At 43.5% G+C, this 22,623-nt stretch overlaps 1 protein-coding gene across 2 annotated transcripts in view; it reads left to right on the plus strand.

The window, feature by feature from the left end:
• LOC124802505 (protein phosphatase 1 regulatory subunit 14C) overlaps nucleotides 1–22,623 on the plus strand; it is a 546,015-nt gene that overhangs the window by 13,469 nt on the left and 509,923 nt on the right. For both annotated transcript variants that reach the window (XM_047263329.1, XM_047263330.1), the window contains exon 2: nucleotides 6,202–6,477. In XM_047263329.1, coding sequence (XP_047119285.1) covers nucleotides 6,220–6,477 — 258 coding nt within the window. In that variant the 5' untranslated portion in view covers nucleotides 6,202–6,219. The remainder of the gene's footprint in view (nucleotides 1–6,201; nucleotides 6,478–22,623) is intronic.

The raw sequence follows: 22,623 nt of genomic DNA on the forward strand, positions 1-22,623 counted from the left end.
GTTTATTAAAATTTTACATCTTTATTCTTCGTGTCTGCATATTTATTTCCTAACATAGTCACCCTGGCAACGAACACACTTCTCCTAACGCGAGACTAGCTTGTTGATACCGTCATTGTAGAATGTTTGACTTTGTAGATGGAACCACAACCTCATCTCTGCTTGCACAGCTTCATCACTATCAAAGTGGAGCCCTCGGAGACGTGCTTTAGATTTTGGAATGGTTGAAAATCGGATAGGGCCAAGTCGAGACTGTATGGAGGATGATCAGTGACAGTGATCCTAAGGCGTCGGTTCCCTGCAGATACCACAGCGCTCGTGTGAGGTGTGGCATGTCATGCTGAAGGAGAGAGCAGGTTGACTCTTCGTATTCGGAACTCGATTCCAGCACGCTATTTCTCACGCAGCGATGCTGTTACGTTATAATGGCATGGCAAGCTCGACGTACGCGTTATGTCCACAACGTTTCATGGCCATACACCACAATGTCCGGACTCGCGTGCAACATCCTGGAAGCTTATCTAAGAGGTATGGTGTTGACACAGGTGTCCAGCGCTGTAAGTCCCTTATTGTGTAGTGTTGTAATGAATTACTTATCTGCAAAAATATAGAAATCAAGATAGTTGAATCTTTTGTATGCTGACGTAGTGGCCATTATATCCGATACCTTCCAGGAAACTGACAGAATTTCGAGGAATAGAGGAAGACACTTAAAATTAACTGCTTTTTTAAGTTTCTGCGATTAGTAATACTAAATGACGGATCAGATAATGCAGACATGTAGAATAACATCTGTTTGAAGCAAGGGGCGTATGCTTTCAGGCGTATGCTACGCAAAATTGTCCTTAAAAAGCAAGAGAAAATTTATAAAATGGCTGTAAGACCAGCGCTATTGTATGTCAGTGAAGTCTGGGCATCAAAATCGACATATAAACAGAAGTTTCATACAATATAAATGCGCATATTACGATAGTAGCATTGAAAGAGAAAGTGTACAGTGATTACGTAATAGGCAGTTTGGAAGTCGTACCAATAAATAAATAAAAACTCTCAGTATCCGGGCTGAGAGTATCCAGGGTGAGGTGGTGTGCTCACATAACATGAAGACCAGATGATGATGTGAAAAAGTGTCTTTCCATGGATACAAAGAGAAAAAGGAGAGAAACATATCAAACCGGCTGGTTGACGAATATCCAAAGTGATATGAAGAAGCTAAGCCTTTTTGAAAGTAATGCCAACTGGCGGAGGAGATAGTACTAAATGACTAGCGAAGCCGAAACTGAGTAATGAAACCGGCGATGATTTATAAGGTTTTCCATCCAACAAGTTTTACAACAGAGATGGAGAAGGCCGAAAAGTTGCCTTTCGTCAATATGTCGGCCGGGAAAGCAGATGTATGGAAAACCAACGCATACTGACCCATATCTCAACGGGCTTACCTTTCAGCATCCAGCTCAGAAGTGAGCTAGGCTGAACACACTAATACACAAGAGCCAGGACTTGGAGCACCTCGACTCCGAGATAAATAATTTGACGACACAGGAAAATTAAGGAAATGTTGCGACCTGTTAAAGAATATCTCGCCCTGAGAGTGCCAAGGAGAGTGGTAGCAGTTAACTTGTGGCAGTCTATACGGACTACTACCGATTGCTGTGTTCGGCTTAAGAACAGAAAATATGAAAAATCTGCGGTGATCAAGCACATCTTGTTAAATGTGTCTGAACATACGAGAATTCTGACCCACGTTTCGAACTATTGACACACTGTATTAGTAGGCCCAGATTTGAATAACCGGAAAACAGCGAAATACGCAAGCATTATGACCTAAAACGTGTATAAATAAAATATGACTTTATATTAGTTTCTTTTAAAACATTCATGTTGATTTTTGTATATAGTCTGTAATAAAAAATCCGCTGTGAACAAAGTGTGCCGGCCGGAGTGGCCGAGCGGTTCTAGGTGCTACAGTCTGGAGCCGCGCGACTGCTACGGACGCAAGTTCGAATCCTGCCTCGGACATGGATGTGTGTGATGTCCTTAGGTTAGTTAGGTTTAACTAGTTCTAAGTTCTAGGGGACTGATGACCTTAAAAGTTAAGTCCCATAGTGCTCAGAGAAGTTTGAACCATTTTGAACAAAGTGTGAGTATAGTAGTTACTTTTTGTAGTGTTTGAAACCATCTGCCACTTTTAAAATATCTGTATGTGTCTGAAAAAAATATGAAGTCAGCGAAAACAATAACATCTATCCAGACAGCAAAACCCTGTTTTTACTACTGCACTCCACTTGTTTGCAGTATTCTGAATTAGTTAACTAGTCCTGGCACTCTTCAGCGCTGGATCACAAAGTGCGTTTCCAGATTTTCCATTTTCAAAGATCTACGGTTGTCGCTGAGAATAGTTTTGCACCTGGAAAAGCTCCTCACTACGTCACAGAATAATTCGGTGTCTGCAAATGTTGTGGGATTCTCAGAAAGACTGTCACTAATTTTTCGCAATGTAGAATATCCAGGATTCCGCTGGAGAACACTTGGCAATTGTTCATTTCGTCAGCCACATGACCACAATCTCGACCCATCTCACTCTACAAATGTTGCACAAAATCCATGGCGTCACACAGTTGAATACCAGCAGGTTCCAGTCGTGTGATGTCTTTTGATACCACTGCAAAGTTGACTTTGATGTATGTTAAATTTCCAGACAGGGTGTCTGTAAAGACCTCTTTCACAGTTTTTATAGTACTTCATTCATTGTTATCAAGCTAAAAAAATAATCTTTATTTTGGTGTATTTGATGCACAAATACTCAACACCATCAAGCTAAGAGCCCCATCGTTTAAGAAGAAGCTGATGGGGGGGGGGGGGGGAAGGGATGGATAAGGTGCTTGTTCCTTGAATTTCTGCACTCGTAGCGGATCTTTCACATACATTTTCTTGCCACAGGAAATGAAATTGTCGCATCAGGGTAATTTGATCGCATCTCTTCTCCAACTCCGTTGACGCATGTGCGAGGCAAGTGACGTACGCTTTACTGGTGTAGAAACGCTTAAGCCCCTTGAATACTTAAGCTATGTATAAAGCACGATCTGTTACTGAAGCAAAACTGTGTCTCTGTTTACATCATCGGGCCACAGTAGCTTCGTAGAGTCGACAAAGAAAACAGCAGTTTTCGAGTTGTGTACGCTCTCGAGAGTGTCTCACGTTTGGAGGAACACTTCTCCAGACCCGTCAGCTTTTAGAACACTTAACAACAAAATTTGCAACATAACGCCCGCCCACATCGGAGGTTTCATGTATAGACTCCTAGACCTTACGGTCACAACACTAATTTGCACTCGTATTTTGTTGAGCATCTCCTCGTTCCTTTCTCATTGTAGATTCACCTGTAACGGGATGTATTGTGTACTTCTCCCAGAACTGTCCGAAGCGTGGATTTTTGAGCTTCTCCAGTGGGATGTTGCAAGTCACCATCATCTCAAACAAATCGTTGAAGAATTATTGGATAGTTGAAGATGGACCTATCTACTCGAATAACAGCGTTTGCCTGCTGTCATTTTCAGCACTTTTTTTCAAACAGGTGCCGTGTTTGGCGATATTACAGTGTTGTTGCACATTAAAGCGTTTTTCTACACTAACTTCAAATAGTTTACAAAATAATATTTCCCCGTCAGTGCCTATGAACTTCTTTCGAAAATCACGAACAAACGTCGCAACTTCATGCCGTTAGAGTACTTTACTTTCAGCGTGTTGAACCAGACTGGCTTTGTATTCAAAGTGAATAGTGTGTCCGCATGTGCGATAGTTATTGCGTCGGGAGCCGCCTTTGTTGGCTTAGAGCGCGTTTTGTCGGCCCTGCGCAACACTGTCAGCAAACCGACCATTGCGTTACGCTAGTTGCCTACTTCAGTTCTGCTAGACGAAGCTTTGTAATAATTGTGTTTATTTGTGACAATATCACCTGAAACATTGTCAGGAGAGTAAAATTTTCCGGTTTTTATTCTTTTGACCTTACATATACGACAAATATATACATTTTTTACAAAAATTGGCCGAAGTATGATTGACCAAAGTATGACCTGTTACTAGGAAGATGTAAATGTGACCTTATATGCACAATAAAATGCATTTTTCTATTCTGAAACACCTGGATTCGTGCATAAATTGTTGTAAAATTCACCATAAAGTTCAGGAAAACACATGACTTACAATTAAAACCCGGGCCCCATTGATTAGAGGCGTAGTGGATATCAGACCCTGTGATTTTACTTGAATAGAGACACCGGCTATGCACTTAGCAATGCATGAAAGTATGCACCTAATAAAGAAGGAGCGCAAAGGTAGTCTCATCGTAGTTTACCGCCTGACGCGAGTGCTAGGACTGCAAGCGAGATCGCAGTTACAATCTGGCGACGTAGAGGGCGCCACTTCATTCCTGTGTTGTGATCAGCGAATTAGATGCCGTCCTGTGGGCCTAAAAGCGGGAACATCACCAGAGTCACAACATTCAGACTAAGCTCCTGACGTCGATGACACAGGCAGACATCGAAAGCTGGAGATTTCATCCGAATTTCGAGCTCCATTAATCGAGGACTTTTCACCCAAAAAAAACATGCCTGATCGAAATTTCATGACGTCCTATTCGCGGGCTACTGTAAATGATTCATTCGTTTACAGAGCTCTGTATTTTCAAAAGTATTACATGTTCAGGTATGAGTGATGTATGAAGTATGAATAAAACCGTAAACTCGCCAACTTTGCATTTGCATCATGTGGGTGTCCCCTCTGATCATACGACACACGTCCAAGCGGTACTCAAATGTTCGTTCCATACTTTATGTAGGAACTTCCTGTCAAGGGTCACCACAGCAGTATTGATGTCGTCTCTCAGCTGTTCCAGTGTTCCTGGGAGTGGGGGTACGTAAGCACAGTCTAAAAGGTATCCTCAAAGTAAAAGGACAGAAGGCGTTAGGTTAGGCTAACTGGCGTGGGGGGGGGTGGGGGGTGGGACACATCATTATCACCATTATGTCCCATCCAGAGATTCGGAAGTTCATTGTTCAGGTAGCAACGAACATCAGTGCGCCAATGAGGAAGTCTCCCTCTTTTTGGAAGATGATATTCCCGGAATCAGCTGTCAGTTGTGGAAACAACCGCAACTACACCATATCGAGGTACTCACAGAAGAAAAGGTCCCACGCTGCTATGTCTGGGACTTCGCACAAAACCATTAATTTTCGGCGAATCTCTTTCATGCGCCACAATATCATGAGGATTTTGTTCCCCACACTCTCACATTGCGGGGATTAGCCTTGCAAGATAAGTGTAAGGTTGCTTCGTAGTTGAATATTAACTTGGAGGCGAAATCTTCGTCGTCAAGTGCTTCCAACATTGCGATGCAGAACTGAAGACCAGAGTCCCAACATCGTCGATACCATAGCACAATGTTCACTTTACATGGAGGTTCTTTTCCATCATTGTTTGTCACTGCACGCTTCACTGTTATAATCAACTCGTAATTTCGAACACACACAAACTATTTTCTTGGTTTGTCGCATTTTTTTTCAAGCTACTGGACTCGTAACGTCAACTGAAGGGCACAATGCAAACTTGGAGAGTTTACGGTTCTAGTCATGCGTCAGTCCTATTCGTACATGTAGTACGTTGGAAAATATAGAACTCTGAAAACGAATGAATAATTCGTAGTAGCCCTGTGTGTACAATCCCCTGTGTATCTCATCAAGCCCCATCGGCGATCTACCGCTAGCTTTGTTCGTTTCTCACCACTTGATTGTGTGCTATTGTTGGAGTCACGAATGATGGCAGTGGAGTGTAGGCTAGTTCTGCGCATCTGCATCTACACCGTTCTCCGACAGCCAGTCAGCGTTCGTACCCAGTGCGACCACTGAAACGTGATCGTAGTGACTCATTTAGTGAATTTTTATGTCGTTTGTTGCTAGTTGTCTCGGTTGATGGTGACGGCACGCGACAAACCCAACAGGCATAGTTTGCAGGGTACTTGGTAACATCAAACGCGAATCAATTGTAACCGCGTACCGCAGCTGTCGCTCTGAACCGGCAACAATGCAGTCCCCGTCTTTTTCTCGACCTGCGCGAACCGCGATCGTTTGGGATTAGGATTGGTAAAATAAGGACCCTGTCTGTGGAGCGTATGAAGTGAGTGGGCGTGTGACGGTGGTGTTGCAGAAGCAGCCGGCCTTCCAGATGGAGTGCGGAGTGTCCGCGGCGTACTCGGCGGCCAACGGCAGCTCACCGAACGGCATCATGGCAGACGTGCGCGGTGAACGCAGCCCGGCCAAGTCGGGCCTGCACGTGCACTTCCCCGAGAAGGGCGAGGTCAAGGAGCGCCGCGAGAAGTTCCTCACCGCCAAGTACGGCACGCACCAGATGAGCCTCATCCGCAAGCGCCTCGCCGTCGAGATGTGGCTGTACGACGAGCTGCAGAAGCTCTACGAGCCAGCGGTGAGTACCAACCACCACTTCACTTCCCCACTGCACGCTTCTTATTCCCTCATAACTCGCACATACTGCCTGTTGTAACAGCATCGGGAACGAGTGGGTGAAAAAACATTCCTGACTGTTCAAACGGGCGTGGCGCGGCTGTTTCGCGCGCCAACCTCAACCAGTCAGCTAAACCAGGGCCTCCCAACGTGTGGTCCGCGGACCCCTTAGGGGTCCGCCGGCTCTTTCTAGGGGGTCCACGGCCACCCTTCATCAAATCTTGTAAAATAATGAGTAAAATTATTGAATAAAAATGTGAAAATCAAATTCATCACTTTTTTTCGTGTGAAAAACGTGTACTTTTACTTAAGGTCGTATTCCCAAGCAGCCTTTACGGTTACTAAGTGAGAACGCATACACAGTTTAGTGCCGGAGAATGCGGCTTCTCTGATCGACTGTTTCGGGATTCGTTTGTGCGCCGGCTCACGGCGGTAGATGCGCTTAAACCTTTTACGCATGCGCGGAGCGAGCTTTGTCGACCAATCACAGCGCCCGCTGGCACGTATGAGCCGCAGGCATCATTAAATGTTAAACTTGCTTTGTCAGTGCACTACCTATTTCATAAGTCGATTTTTGAGCAGTTTATTACTTCTAATATGGATCGGTGGCTGAAGTCAGGATCATTGAAGAAGGGTGCAGTTTCTCCATCGCCTTCACAACAAGGGAATTTCCAGTTAAAATGAATGGCGAGGGAGGACGATCAAAGGAAGAACAATCACGAAATATGCATGCTCCGGAGGAAGGCACCTCCAACGTGTGAAATGTCAATTACCAGGTAATTTTAATCAGGCTATAGTGTGTTGAACAAAGGGATTGAATCAACTAGTAAGTGTCTGGATACAGTGGATCATTAATTTCGAGTTGTTTTCATTCATCTCTAAACCAAAGACTATTGATACTTGGGGGGGGGGGGGGGGGGGGGGGCATTAGGAACATGGAACTTGCATTAAGAAGCTTTCAGTTCCCATGGGTTCCGCTCTGAAATTTAAAGTTACTGTGCTCTTGACTGACTAGGGGTCCGCCATGGATTTTCGACTGAAGAAGGGGTCCATCAGCTGAAAAGGTTGGGAAACCCTGAGCTAAACTATCCTACAATATTGCTGTCTGTAAAATGTCGATGTATCGATTTGTTAAAAAGTATCTATAAAAGAAATCGATACATCCTTTCCCTACATACGATATATCGATATCTAAATGGCAGTATCGAATCCCGATATTGTTATTTTATATTATATTTTTTTCGCAATATTTGATAAATATTTAGAATTGTCCTTTTGAAATTGTAATAGTACATAATTTTAGTTTCCTAGTCTGAAAGAGTCCTACTACTTTTTGTGGTTCCATCACGCCCAGCCTTTCTCTTTGACTGTGTGAACTAAGAACAGGTGGCACAAAATAGTAGTCCGATTGCGCTGGGAGGTGGCGGTGTGAATGCAACGGATGTGAAGAAATAACACTCCAGTAGCGTTAAAAATAATTTTTAACGCAACAAGTGTGCTGTTTCTTCATATCGGCATTGTTCAAAAACAGTTGCTGACAATCATGGACAAAAATCGAGTTGACAAGATTGGCCTTTGCGGGTGCGGAGAAATGTGAAAGGAAATGCTGACTTAATCGGTGCTCGGCCCTAGTAATAGAAACTGCAACATTTAACTTCATCACTCAATTTTGACACTACACCAGTTAGGTCGCTGGCGTTTACAGAAAAAAAAAGAAAATTCGGGAAATCGACATGGAGTGTTCCGGACAAATGCTGTGATGAAACCGAACGACCACCTTTTATTGTGCCACTTGCACGCAGTTACTATCGTTAGCAAAGTGGCTATCACCAAGCGTTAACGTATATCGTTTTCCTTTCTATTCTTACTCTAAGGGGGATAAGTACGTTGCTAGCTTGTTCATGAGCAGAATATCTAATAATAAATCAGTACTTCATTATACAGCTCTAAAACCGGTAGTATATTTACAATGTGTAGCCCGTATTTTTATTGGTTGGTACGTCGATGTTTTTTGTCGATATAGCGGCACATTTTTACGGTACATTGAGGTGTTTTTTGAAATATCGGTGTATCAGATTCCCGATATTTTAAAAAATATCAACAGTTCTACCCTACACACGCAACAACCTGCTGACAAATTGGTAGTGTGTAGGCGCTTTGGCCAGCCGGCCGATCAACTTTCCTCGTCTTGCTGTGGGTTGGGTATAAGCACCCGACATCCAGACTCACACTTTACCCGACCCTCAACACCACTTCACTCCAGTAATTGTGCCGTGTGTAACGCTGTTGTGCCAACTACCCTTCAAAAGTTAGCCTTTTGTCACTGTGCGGCATTAAACGTTGTTCAAATATGGCTAACATGACAGTGTGAGAGGCGAACAAAACTTCGATGACACTGTTTCTGGAGAAGTTTGAAGAATACAAATGTTTGTGGGACTCATGGTGCGAGCCGGCCGAAGTGGCCGTGCGGTTAAAGGCGCTGCAGTCTGGAACCGCAAGACCGCTACGGTCGCAGGTTCGAATCCTGCCTCGGGCATGGATGTTTGTGATGTCCTTAGGTTAATTAGGTTTAACTAGTTCTAAGTTCTAGGGGGCTAATGACCTCAGCAGTTGAGTCCCATAGTGCTCAGAGCCATTTGAACTCATGGTGCGCGTAATATAACGATAGAGATGGTAGAAATGAAGCACTTCCTTCGCTTTTTATCGAATCCATGCTGTAATTGCGTAGGCTTCCGAAACCAGTGAGTTGACATAAAAGTTTATTGAGTATGATATCGCGTCATAATGTAAAAAAAACTGTACTGGAGAAACCAACGTTTCGTCTACGGTTACACTGACGTTTTTCTGAGTCTTTTGGTGTGCCGTTCCTCTCTTAAACAGGGCACGGGAAAAAGCGGAACACTTAAAACTTCCAGTGTGACCTCTTGACGTTTCTGTTATTTTATTACAATTATCACTTCACCTTATGTAGAGGGGCTTCAGCAAAATATTTTCCCATTCGGAGGAGAACGTTCGAGTTTCAAACATGGAGAAAAGTGGTCACCATAACGAAAAATCACTTTGTTTTAATAACTGCCACCTCAACTCGTGTGTCATGTCAGTGACTCTCTCTCCCCTATTTCGCTACAATACGGGAGAGGACGGCAAGCGCAGTGTAGACAGTCTCTTCAGTAGATCTTTTGCATGTTCTAAGTGATCTGCCAATAAAACAAAGTCTTGTCACGTTACCTATGTGATAGTTTCAATTTAAGTTCGTCTTAACTGTAATCCATCGGTATTTAGTTGAATTTACAGCCTTCAGATTTGTGTGATTTATCGTGTAACCGAAATTTAACGGATTCCCTAGTACTCATGTGGATGACATCACATTTCCCATTATGTATGGTGAATGGCCACTTTTTGCACCATACAGATACCTTGTCTAAGTTATTTTGCAATTGGTTTTTATCTTACGATGACTTTACGAGACGGTAAATGACAGCGTCATCTGCAAACAATCTAAGAGGGCTGCTCAAATTGACTTCTAAAACGCTTATGTTGAAAGGAGCAGCAAAGGACGTATAAAAGTTTGTAGGGGAACGTCGATTACTACGTACTGTGACCGTTCTGACAGGAAATCACGAATCCAGTCACATAACTTCCTTTGACACTCCTCCTTGATATCTTAGAATGAAAAAAATGACAGGTCCAGAACATCAATATTTACAGTGTGTTATCAGTGGAACGAACTGCAGGAACTACAATCAAGCGATTAAGATGGCGAGGAACAGATAATGGTGGCTACATCAAAAAGGCATTGCGTTTAGTTTCTCATGATGTATTGGTGTGACTTTCGCAACTTTCCAGTTTTGTTAGGCTTAATGAAAAAAAAAGTGACCCCACGCACATACCTGGTTTTATTCCCTTGGGAAGCAGTTGTGCCCAGCGACCGCATTTATTTCAAGTATTAAACGGCACAGCAATAGGTCGCATGTCTATCGCATATGCATATTTCGGTTACTGTGTGGCCGTCGCCAGTGCTATCTCTTCGGCGAGAGGCCGCTTCTGTGGTGGTGCGATCCGAGTCAGCGGACTATTGCCTGACGTCGTCTCACAGCCCTCGCTTGTCTTGCCGGCGCTTGTCGATACGCCAGAACACAAAGAACCTGTCACACTAAGGTAATATGCATGTGTTATTAAATATACAGTGGTGAAACCTTTAATTGTGAGTCAGTCATAAAACGCAAACCAGTAATTGTAATTTAAAACATCAGAACCTCTTACATATGCATATAGTTCCAAGTGGACCGTTTATGTCAAAGACAACACAGCTGGCGTCAGTGTGAGTCATACCACTCTACAGCGCACTCTTCACATGGGTGACACATTAACAACAAGTATGAAATTTGATAATTAGTGTGCTTTGTCATTTTAATTATTATTTTACGCTTTTTAAAAACCTATGTAGTTATTACAAATTAATTAAAGACAGTCACTAATACCTTACAGTTATGCATGATAGTAGCTGTGTGAACTAACCAATGATATCGGTTATTGGTGCACTCCTCATAGTTCATCATCGTTTAAGAAATACAAACCATATTGTTCATAATAACTAAGTTTATAAAATCTTTGTTACCGAGCACAGTTGAAGGAATTGGAACAGACGAGAGTTGTGTTACAAGTTATCGTACCAGCAGCGGCATACTAAAAGAACCAGAAATACTTCCATTTTAAAATGTCATCTCTCATAAGTTTCACATAAAAAAATAATTTACAAATTCGGTGTTAAAACAAAATAACTTTCAACTGCGTCATGTAGTAATGTGGGAAATGCATTATGAAAGCAGTGTCTGCCCTACGAGTCGACGTCTGATGGCAAAAGATTTCATTCTCCTCCAACAGGTCCATACGTCTTCCCCTCTCGCATGGACGAAGAACTGGACAAAATCGGTGCACTTTACCCACTCTCAAGCAGGTGGAGAGCGAAGTTAGATATTTCTGTCGCGTAGTTACATGTTCGCGATACCTGATTGCCATAGCAAGCTTTGCAGTGGGAACATTCAGTTCTCTACACATCTGCCCTCTGGAAAGGATTTTACAGTGCTGTTTTTTTGTTTTTTTTTTTTAATTATCTGTATCACAAATGTCATCATAATGTTATTGATTCACATTTGAAGCTTACGCAACTGAACACTTAATAACACATGCGTGTTACCTTATTGTGACTGATTCTTTATGCACTACTGGCCATTACAATTACTACACCACGAAGATGACGTGCTACAGACGCGAAATTTAACCGACAGGAAGAAGATGCTGTGATATGCAAATGATTAGCTTTTCAGAGCGTTCACATAAGGTTGGCGCCGGTGGCGACACCTACAACGTGCTGACATGAGGAACGTTTCCAACCGATTTCTCATACACAAACAGCAGTTGACCGACCTTGCCTGGTGAAACGTTGTTGTGATGCCTCGTGTAAGGAGGAGAAATGCGTACCATCACGTTTCCGACTTTGATAAAGGTCGGATTGTAACCTATCGCCATTGCGGTTTATCGTATCGCGACATTGCAGCTCACGTTGGTCGAGATCCAATGACTGTCAGCAGAATATGGAGTCAGTGGGTTCAGGAGGGTAATACGGAACGCCGTGCTGGATCCCAACGGCCTCGTATCACTAGCAGTCGAGATGACAGGCTTCTTATCCGCATGGCTGTAACGGATCGTGCAGCCACGTCTCGATCCCTGAGTCAACAGATGGGGACGTTTGCAACACAACGACCATCTGCTCGAACAGTTCGACGACGTTTGCACAGCATGGACTACCAGCTCGGAGACCACGGCTGCAGTTACCCTTGACACTGCATCACAGACAGGAGCACCTTCGATGGTGTACTCAACGACGAACCTGGGCGCACGAATGGCAAAACGTCATTTTTCCGGATGAATCTAGGTTCTGTTTACAGCATCATGACGGTCGCATGCGTGTTTGGCGACATCGCGGTGAACGCACTTTGGAAGCGTGTATTCGTCATCGCTATACTGGCTTATCACCCGGCGTGATGGTATGGGGTGCCATTGGTTACACGTCTCGGTCACCTCTTGTTTGCATTGACGGCACTTTGAACAGTGGACGTTACATTTCAGATGTGTTACGACCCGTGGCTCTACCCTTCATTCGATCCCTGCGAAACCCTAAATTTCAGCAGGATAATGCACGACCACATGTTGCAGGTCTTGTACGGGCCTTTCTGCATACAGAAAATGTCCGACTGCTGCCCTGGCCAGCACATTCTCCAAATCTCTCACCAATTGAAAACGTCTGGTCAATGGTGGCCGAGCAACTGGCTCGTCACAATACGCCAGTCACCACTCTTGATGAACTGTGGTATGTGTTGAAGCTGCATGGGCAGCTGTACCTGTATACGCCATCCAAGCTCTGTTTGACTCAATGCCCAGGCGTACCAAGGTCATTATTACGGCCAGAGGTGGTTGTTCTGGGTACTGATTTCTCAGGATCTATGCACACAAATTGCGTGAAAATGAAATCACATGTCAGTTCCAGTTTAATATATTTGTCCAATGAATACCCATTTGTCATCTGCATTTCTTCTTGGGGTAGCAATTTTAATGACCAGTAGTTTATGTTCTTTAGCACTGAAGATCGCCACACAGTGACAGAAATCTGGATACGCAATAAACATTATTTGCGTCTGGTTATTACTTGACGCAGATACGTTTTGAGTTAGTGCTAGACGTAGACCGCCTTGGCGCGGTGAGTGATGTAGCTTCCTGGAGCCTGCGTTATAGGAGCCGGGGCTGCGCGTCCACCTTGCCCGGCGCCTTTGGAAGCAGGCGCCAGTCTGAGGGCTGAGGTCGGCCATTGTGCCGCTAATTGCGCCCACCGAACAAAGGCCGCAGCCGGCTGCGGAGGTCGCCAAAGGCTCAAACGTCGACACCCGGCGCCTAATTCTCCACGACTTTCGCCACCGGCCGAAAAGAAAAGTCCCTCGCTAATTACGAACGGTCACCGCGAACAGAACAGCTGTCTGAGGAGCATATCCTGTTCTGATGAAAAATTAATTGCCGTCCTAAAGCTGATATGGCACGCGCGTGGTCGTAGTTGTGTGGCACAGAAACAAAAACATGCTATTAATTAAACTATTTTTTGTTCCGGATATTAGCGCAATTACTGCAGCCAGTGTCTTGTGTTTCGGTACTGTTTACTTCCTATGGGTAACTATGCTCAAAATTACTATAGGAATGATAGCTACGACCGAAGTAGTGATGTGAGGCTCACGCAGCGACCACTTGTAATTCCGTTCGCCCCCATCACTACAAGTCTTGCTATGTTTCAGTTCCAGGCTGTCCTCGGGAATTTTTTGTTGCGTTCTGCAATATCTATATTACTAAATGACTAAAACAGTGCCCTGTTTCGGTTGCAGCGTCCAGTGGCAACAAAAATTGATTTTCACTGTTTGATATAAGTATTGACCGAATTTAAAAATTAAAATTGCTGTCTTATTCTAATCATTAAAGGTATAATCGTTAAACTTTGTACGCAGTAAATCAAGTATTCAAGCTAGAAACGGTGTATCCGTCTCCAGGAAGCGTAATTCATGACACAAAAATTACCCAGACAATATTACCAAATTATGCAATACATTGCAGAGAACCCTGCAAGCTACTTCGCGAACTCTAACAAACTTTACACATAATTTCAAACGTTCTCGAATCTCTTACTCGTTGAACCCTCCCCCCCCCCCCCAAAAAAAAATAATGAAAAGATAAATCTTTATCGCAAACTACATTGTCGCTGTTCATACGCTGGAATTTCAGCATCAAAATTACGTTTTGATGTATTATTTCTTTGCTACTAACTGTATTTGCAACACATTTTGCAGACAGTGTCCACAAACAGGTTAAGTCAGCTGCCCCTACCTGTGGGTTTTACACCTTCAAATACCACACCGAAGCTTTTCATATTCTCACACTCACTACACGCAAACTATCAATCCTACAGAAATTATGAGCAAGACCTTTTGTAGGAAATAGAATGTATTTAAATTTTATATTGCTATAAGCTTTCGCTAGAGGCCGTAGTTTCCGAATTATTCAAGAAAACATACAAAAATTATCTTCCAACAGTTTTTTCTTGAGTGAGTCGAAAATATGGCCTCCAGCACAATCGCATCCCAGTACAAAATGTAATTAAATTAAATTTCCTGCAAAAAGATTTTGTTCATTTTTTTCTGTAGGATTCAAAGTTTCCGAGGAGCAGGCGTGAGAATTTGAAAATTTCGCGCCTGGTATTTGAAGGCGTTGCGTGTTTGCATTGAACCCACAAGTAGCCTTGGCTTGCGCACCCTGCATACCACTAAATATACTTGCAACATTATATCATTGTACGACAGATAGTTTACAAGATATGTCATGAACTTTGACATGCAAGAAAAATTAGTTTTTCGCAAAACGGGCCACAAATTTGACGCAAAGCACTATTTGCCGAAAGATCTTATATTAAGAAATAAAGGGTTACTACTATTTTGGTTTACCAATTTGGGTTTGCCTCTTTTATTAGTCTATGGGTGAGTAATCTCAAACTAATAAAATCTACGTAATTAGGTTTTTGCATCTTCGATATAAGGGGTCTACGTGCTTAACCTCAAATATTTAACACATTAACTATTTGTAAAATAATCAGACTTTTGACGCTGTTTTTTACATGATACTTCGATATTTTAAAGAATTTCGGGGAGGGGGGAATTACTGATCCAACATAGCTCACCTCGTAGGCCTCCATGACAAACTATTTACGTGGAAAATGAGCTCACCAACAGCTGACCCCTCAAGTACTCGATTTTTAATGTGCGTTTGGTAATTTACCCAGCAGTCGGTAACGGTGCAGGTAGATTGATCAACGTAGTTGCTTTCTCGCTCACAAGTAATCTTGTTTAATTCCAGGGAGCCGGAGACCGAGCCTGTCCTTTATCTTTTCAGATGATTGGAAAATAGGCTGTATGCCTCTTCTCCCGAGGACACTATATATTTTGCTATATGTGGCACCGCAGAAAGGAAGCAGCACATATAATGATATTTGATGAAAATAAATCTTGTCGGACGCTTCGACATAATGGGATCAAAAAAAGAAATTAAATACAAATAATTGTTGTAGTAGAAATTGTAGTTCGTTAGAGCAAATGAAACTGGGACACCAGCTATAATCTTACAACAAGGAGACCAAACAAAAATCGGATTATTGTAGGGTTTTTTTTATGATATGTGAAGTCAGATATCAGTCACAGAAAGTAGTTCGCTGAAACTCTCAAAAATCGATTTTGAAGTATTTTAGAAAGTTGTTAATACTCTTAAGTAAGATCTGTTTCTCAACTTCTCAACAGCCAGTATAGGGGTGTGATCCAATACTTGCCTGCCACGTACATGGACCGGATTCGAGTGTGGGCCATGCTAAATTTTTTTAACACAAACGGATGGTCTACATGCAAAGCCGTGGAGAGTAAAATACATAAAGATGAAAAAAGATCTGTGAAGTTTTTCTTTAACTGAAACAAACGTCATTAATAATCTCTTATTAAAGACCGGTAATCAAGAATTTCTTTGTAATGAAAATTGTATTTTTGTGTGTCATGTGTAATTATAAATGACGTACATTATTCCCACAAAACGACAATCCGGTATGTGTTAATTAGCATATTTGACGAATTTTGTATTTAAATGAATATAAACGATAAAAAAAGAGAAAAATAAAGACCGATAAGGGACTCCAACCACGCACCACAAGTCTCTAACGCTACCGCTTTCTTGCATCTTTACGCGTTTTACGCTTCACGCTAATGCTCATAGAACATGTACCTTTGTTTAAAAATTTCATCGGCCGGGAATCGAACACAGAACCGCTTACTTCGCAGACGAGCACTCTACAACAGAGCTATACAGTGCTTCGAAAAATTAGCTTATTAAAGACTTTCAGAAAACTTCAAAATTTTAAAGTCCATTTCATCGAGAGTTTTTGAGAGTTGCATCTAACTGCTTTGAGATATTGGTGTTTGAATTCTGAACTCCACGTACCATAACTATAAAAATTGGATTGCCGTGTGGGCTGCATATTGGTACTGCGCGGTAGCGAAGGTTTACGCGGAGAAGACAGAGATAAGCGCCTGATTCTTCATGTACCACAGGAGAGTTGGCGTCGCCTGTGCAGTTATGGACACTGTTGCGGCGTAAAGGCAAGTGCCAGAACACCAGTCAGAAACGAGAGTGCTGAGAGAGCTGTTAAGAAGACGTCAACCAATTGCACGCTGACCGACACCTTTCCAGGATGACAACGCGACGGCAGCGACCTCTACGCGGAGTGGGTATAAGTACCGCGCCGACTGGTCGCGGTCCACTTCTACAGCAGAATCAAGATTAGGAACTTCAAGACCAGCGACTTAGGAATTGTACAGGGTGTACATAAAGTCCGGGAACACTTTCAATTATTTATTGCACAAGAACCAAACATTGTTCAGATGTCATACATATATCATTTTGAAGAGAATCCAGGAACTTAGTTTTTTTCATGTGTACCGCCACAGCGTAGTTTGGTAATTTGCCGATAGTCAGCGCTAGTCGCAAACATGGCGAGTTCAGGTGCGGAGCGAGCTTTCTGTGTGTTGGAGTTCGAAATGGCCTCCCCGATCACCAGATCTCACTCCATGTGACTTTTTTTCTGTGGGGATTCATTAAAGATCTGGTGTATGTACCGGCTCTACCACGTGATGTAGCAGAGCTCCGGGAAAGAATACGGGAAGCGATAGTCACAGTCGACGATCCCATGCTGCGACGGGTATGGCAAGAATTCGATTACCGCATATCTAATGTTTGTAAAAAAAATTTTCAGAGTGTCTCTTCAAAATGCAATATGTATGACATCTGTACAATTTTTAGATCTTGTGCAATAAATAATTGAAAGTGTTCCCGGATATTATGTACACCCTGTATATACTGAAGAGATTTCTTATTTGCGTGTCGCCCTGTGTTTGCGACACTTCGGTGTTATTGTCAGTGATAAAACTCATTAGTACAATTTGTTTGAATGTTGTCTAACCATCCGAGAAGGCAGGCTTCCTAAATCCCACATATCTGGCGTCAAAGCAGGATCCAACAGACACAATCTCTGCGAGTGTAATGTGACTGAAGCCGAAGAATCACAAGCCGTGTATGGGCTATAAATTATCATCACAAAACTAGCCACGACATAAGGTCGGTGGAGGATTTCATCGAAAGCTCGAGATCTTACACAGATTTGACGCGACAGGTAAACTGAGGCTTTTTTATACAGTGACGTCGCCGCGAGTCTCTTCGACCTGAGCTCGAAAAGGTTTTGATTTCTTCACTGTTACTGGAACATCAACATCCAGAATTACTTCGAACGTTTGCAGAAGTAAATAAATTTCCAACACGAGTGTTTTGAGAAATAAAAGGAAAGTTATTTATACAAAAAATATACTATCATTGTTTTTGTGAAAACTTAAAAAGCCTCACGTGGTGCGGCAACGTAACTTTCTGATTTCAAAACGCAGTAAAACCCATTTTATGACTCCGAATTGCTCTTATTTCTTTAGTGATGTGGATAGGAGGTAAAATTTAGTTTTGCACAGTTCTGAAAATATCAGGAAGGTTGCGCCCTTCATGGTGGTGTGGCAACGTAACGTCCTTGTTTGACATGCGTTCGTAGCGGGGCAGGAGTGGTGTGGTCGCATTGGATAGGCGTAGCTCTCAAGTGCTCTTCTCTTTCTGGGCAGTTACCATCACACGTTGAAGCAGTGAGGAGCGTGCGTTTGCCGTCGAAGCCTATTCTCTGAGATCGTACTCCAGCGCGCCTTCCGAAATCGGTTCAATGAAGCACCGTTAGACAATGTTCCGGACTGGAAATCAATTGTTACATGGGTCACTACATTCAGACAAACCGCGAGTACGACAAGACAAAGACCTGGAGCCCCTCGGCCCATCAGATCACGTGAGAACATGGAGGCAGTGAGAGTTTCAAGTTGTAATCCCCATGGCGTTCTGCACACAGGCTGCGTCTGCCATTGGACTTTCGGATCGATCAGTGAGGCAAATTCTTCCGGTGGCCTTCATTACCATCCGCACAAGTAGGCGGTTGTGCAGGAACTCTCCAAACGCGACTTCAGTTCTCGGGGGAAGTGCATGTGAGGCACTTCTCGAAAACGTTGCTAAGGACGCAATTGTTGTTTTTAGTGATGAAGCCAATTTCCACGTGACTGAATGCGTCAACAAACAGAACTTGCGGTACTGGGCCGGCACCAATCCCCGAGAATTGCAGCAGTGTCCTCTGCAAGCACCTAAAGACAAAATGTGTGTTATTGTTGATATCTCGTGTTTTATAGGAAATTGGGGACACAGTGACAGTGAATTCAGATCGTTATATGAACATGGAGGATTTTTTTTTTTCCATGACTTGATGAGCTGGACTTAGGTGACATTTGGTTCCAAAAGGACATAGAAACGGCTCACACTTCTAGGGCATCAGTGGCTGTTCTGAGGGAACACTTCCCACAGAGCTTCATCTCAGTAAAGAGCAGTTTGTAGTGGCCAGCCCGCTGCCCCCGATTTGACTCCTTGCGACTCTTTTTTTATTCTTTTTTATTTTATTTTACTTTTTTTTAATCCCACGTCTATGTGAACAGTCCAAGCACCCTACATGACCTGAAGGCCAAAATGTGGACAGAAATTGCCAACATACCCGCTGCTATGCTGGTAAGAGTCACGAGAAACTCCAGAAATCGGCTTCTTCAGTCTATGGTCAATGGGGGGCGTTGGTGCCTCATAGGATTTTCAAAACTGTGTAAAACAAAACTTTAGGTATGTACCTACAATATTAAAAAATAAAAAGAATTCTGATCCATGAAATGGGATTCATTGCGTTTTAAAAACAGGAAGTTATGTTACCGCACCTTTTATAATGAAAAGGGGCGTACTGCGGTTTGCGGAACCTGCGGCAGCTGCGGCGCATGAATTGTTACGAAAATTGTGTGCAGTGTGACGAACTGACCTGAAGCCCGGTGTCTGCCATTAGTTCTCCGTTATGATTACGTAACTAGGATCGAATGCTAAATTCAGCCGGCATTACTATTGACAGGCTGCTAGAGAAGTTGGAACTGCATGCACAGACAGCCTGGTCGATGTTCCGCGCCCTGCAGGTGCCGTTTGTCACTGTCAGCGCCAGCGGGGTCGCTCTGTTAGGTGCAAGTGTCGGCAATCACTGTAAGAGCCTTGCCACTTCCAGGTTGCCCTTCCACACCTCCCTTCTAACTGAACAGCCCTCTCTACCAACTACAGCCCCATATTTTTTTCTTCGTGCAGTTTCGGTTGAAAAAAATGCGAAATTTCTTTGTCGGACATCGTGCAATATTCCTTCTTCAGCCCTTACAGTTTCATGAAGTTCCGATAGGCGGCGGCGCTATATGTAGACTTCAAAATGGCGTCTGTAATTGAGATGCTCTCCAGGCAGAGCGCTGTCATTGTTCGTCTTTTCGCGGAAAACAAGAGCATTGCAGACATTCGTAGGAGCTTGCAGAATGGCTACGGATACGTCGCAGTTAACAAAAGCACGTTGAGTAGTTGGGCGAGTCGTCTGTCATCGCAACAATGTCACGCAAATCTGTCCTATCTCCTGCATGCTTGCGGGCTGCACAAAGCTGCTGACAGAGTCGTCCACAAGGTACTCAAATGTGTGTGCTATCTTGCTAGAAGCAGGAGTATATGCTAACGAATTCAGACCAAATGAAGCACGTCACAGTAAAGAGCGCCCGAACAGTGGCATTAATACACATTGCACACCTCTTGGCAGCAACGCAGGTGTTTATTGTCGCATGCAGACGATCATAAAGGTGCCGAATGGCAGCCTCCGAACGATTGTCTCAAGTGTCTTGCGCCTTATATTGCAACTCGGCAATGGTACTTGCAGGCTCTGGAGATCCCGTTTAACCATGTCCCATATGTGTTCATTTGGCGAGAGATTGGTGATCTTTCTGACCAGCGCAGTTGTACACCACGAAGAACACGTTGCGCCGCTGCAGCCGTATGACGACGTGTATTCATTGCCTGCTGAAACAACTCATCATCTTCCTGTCGAAGAATTGGCAGTTGCACGTGGATGACAGCCTATGCAATGTAGTGAGCTCTGGCTACTTTACCCTTCAGGAACACCAAATGTGATCGCGAGTTGTACATTGCGACCTCCCCCTCCCTCCTCCCACCACACACACACACACACACACACACACATACATACATACATTATGAAGCCTAGATGGGATGGGACGGGACGTGTATGCCTTGGGCCATTGCACTCTGGAATAGGCAGCTCAACAGGTCCACCCAAGACATCGTACGTCCATCACTCATATACAGTCAGAACCAGCTGTCATCACTGAAGATAGCACAACACCATTTCACTCTCCAGACAGCTCTTTCACGACGCCATAGTAGCTATGCGTGGCGGTATCGTGGTGTTAGTGGTAGTGTAGGCAGAAACATAGGTAATCTTAGACGTGCTGCAAACAGACGGTTTCCAGTGGTCCCAGATGACAGCAGGTGGAACATGTTCCTGTTTTTCCTCCCTCGATGATATTCGGTCGTCCACCACTGATCGCACGCTGCACCGAGTTTGACGTGCGCCTGTACTAAGCGGTGTGAAACTAGTCTACGGGTGTGATAATATTTCACAGATACAGTGTTTCAAACATGTTAAGTAATCAGTCTAGCAGCGACATACCACAGATACAGCGTTTCCAACGTGTTCAATAATCAGTCCATGTGTCCATCCAGCTTCCCACAAGCCAACAACGCTACCCAGTTCAGACGACTGAAGCTGTTCAACAGGTGTACGTATTTGTCGGCGAGGCATGTTTATATCATAGAACAAATTTTGGAAACACTGTGCTTCTAACTCAGCACAGTTACTGCCAGCGGAGTGAAAGCAGAAGGTACACAGATAGGCATCCTGCGCACCACCTGATCGCCGATGACCGTGACAAATAAATCATTGATACTACAACTCATCAGTATGGACGTATTATACCCTAGTGCCACTGAACAGAGTCCTCGAGAATGTTGCATTTCTATTCCGCCAGTGTCTACGTGGTATTCAAAAATTAGACTCGATGGCTAGTTGTCACAATCGGTGAAATGTAAGGAGCACATGAGAACAGTTGTAGGGAAGGCCAGCTAGGATTTCTGTGGTGTAAGCCATCTGTAGAATGAGTTCTGCTTTGGTGACGTATAAACTCTTATCATCATTGCTAGTTGTTGCTGTTACTATGGTCTGACTCTTGTAAGATAGACGATCGCTGAGGAAATTTTTAAACGTCCGTCATTAAAAATACAGGTGCTAAACCTCTACAGGTCTATATTTTGGAGCTGCCATATTTTAGCACAAGTGACGACTCGACTCGTGACAAGCGAGTCTCAGTACAAGAATAATGCGCCATGGGGAGGGGGGATCTACATTATTAAACAGCTAAAATGGTCATCCGCTATCAGTTGCAGTTTGCCTGTATAACGGCTGGTGAGTGCAACAAAAATTTGATTTTCAGTACTTCATATAATTATTGACCGTATTTAAAAGTTTTAAATGCTATAACAATCTACGCCTCAAGAAGTATGATACTACGTTAAAGGTTTAACACAATAGATCAAGTATTAAAGTTAGATTACTGTGTATATTGTCTTAAGACAGCGTAACTCACGGCGCGCAAATTACCCAGACTGTATTCATCCAGTATTTCACAATAATAGAACGTACATACTTCCAATAAACATTATACATAACTTCAAACGTTTTGGAAACTTTCCCTACCTGCCCCGTCCTCCTCCTCCTCCTCCTCCTCCGCCCCCGCCGCCCCCGCCGCCCCCGCCGCCTCCGCCTTCTCTCCACTTCCACCCTCCGCACCAGAAAATAGTGGAAGCAATATCGTTTATTGCTTACTGCATTTTCGCTGTTCATGCAACGTACTTCTTTACTACTAACTCTGTTCGCAGCAAATTTGGCAGATAGCGGCCACATACACCACTGAAATTACCTACAAAATTATATCAGTTG

The sequence above is a fragment of the Schistocerca piceifrons genome, chromosome 6 (assembly GCF_021461385.2).
Source record: "Schistocerca piceifrons isolate TAMUIC-IGC-003096 chromosome 6, iqSchPice1.1, whole genome shotgun sequence".
NCBI lineage: Eukaryota > Metazoa > Arthropoda > Insecta > Orthoptera > Acrididae > Schistocerca > Schistocerca piceifrons.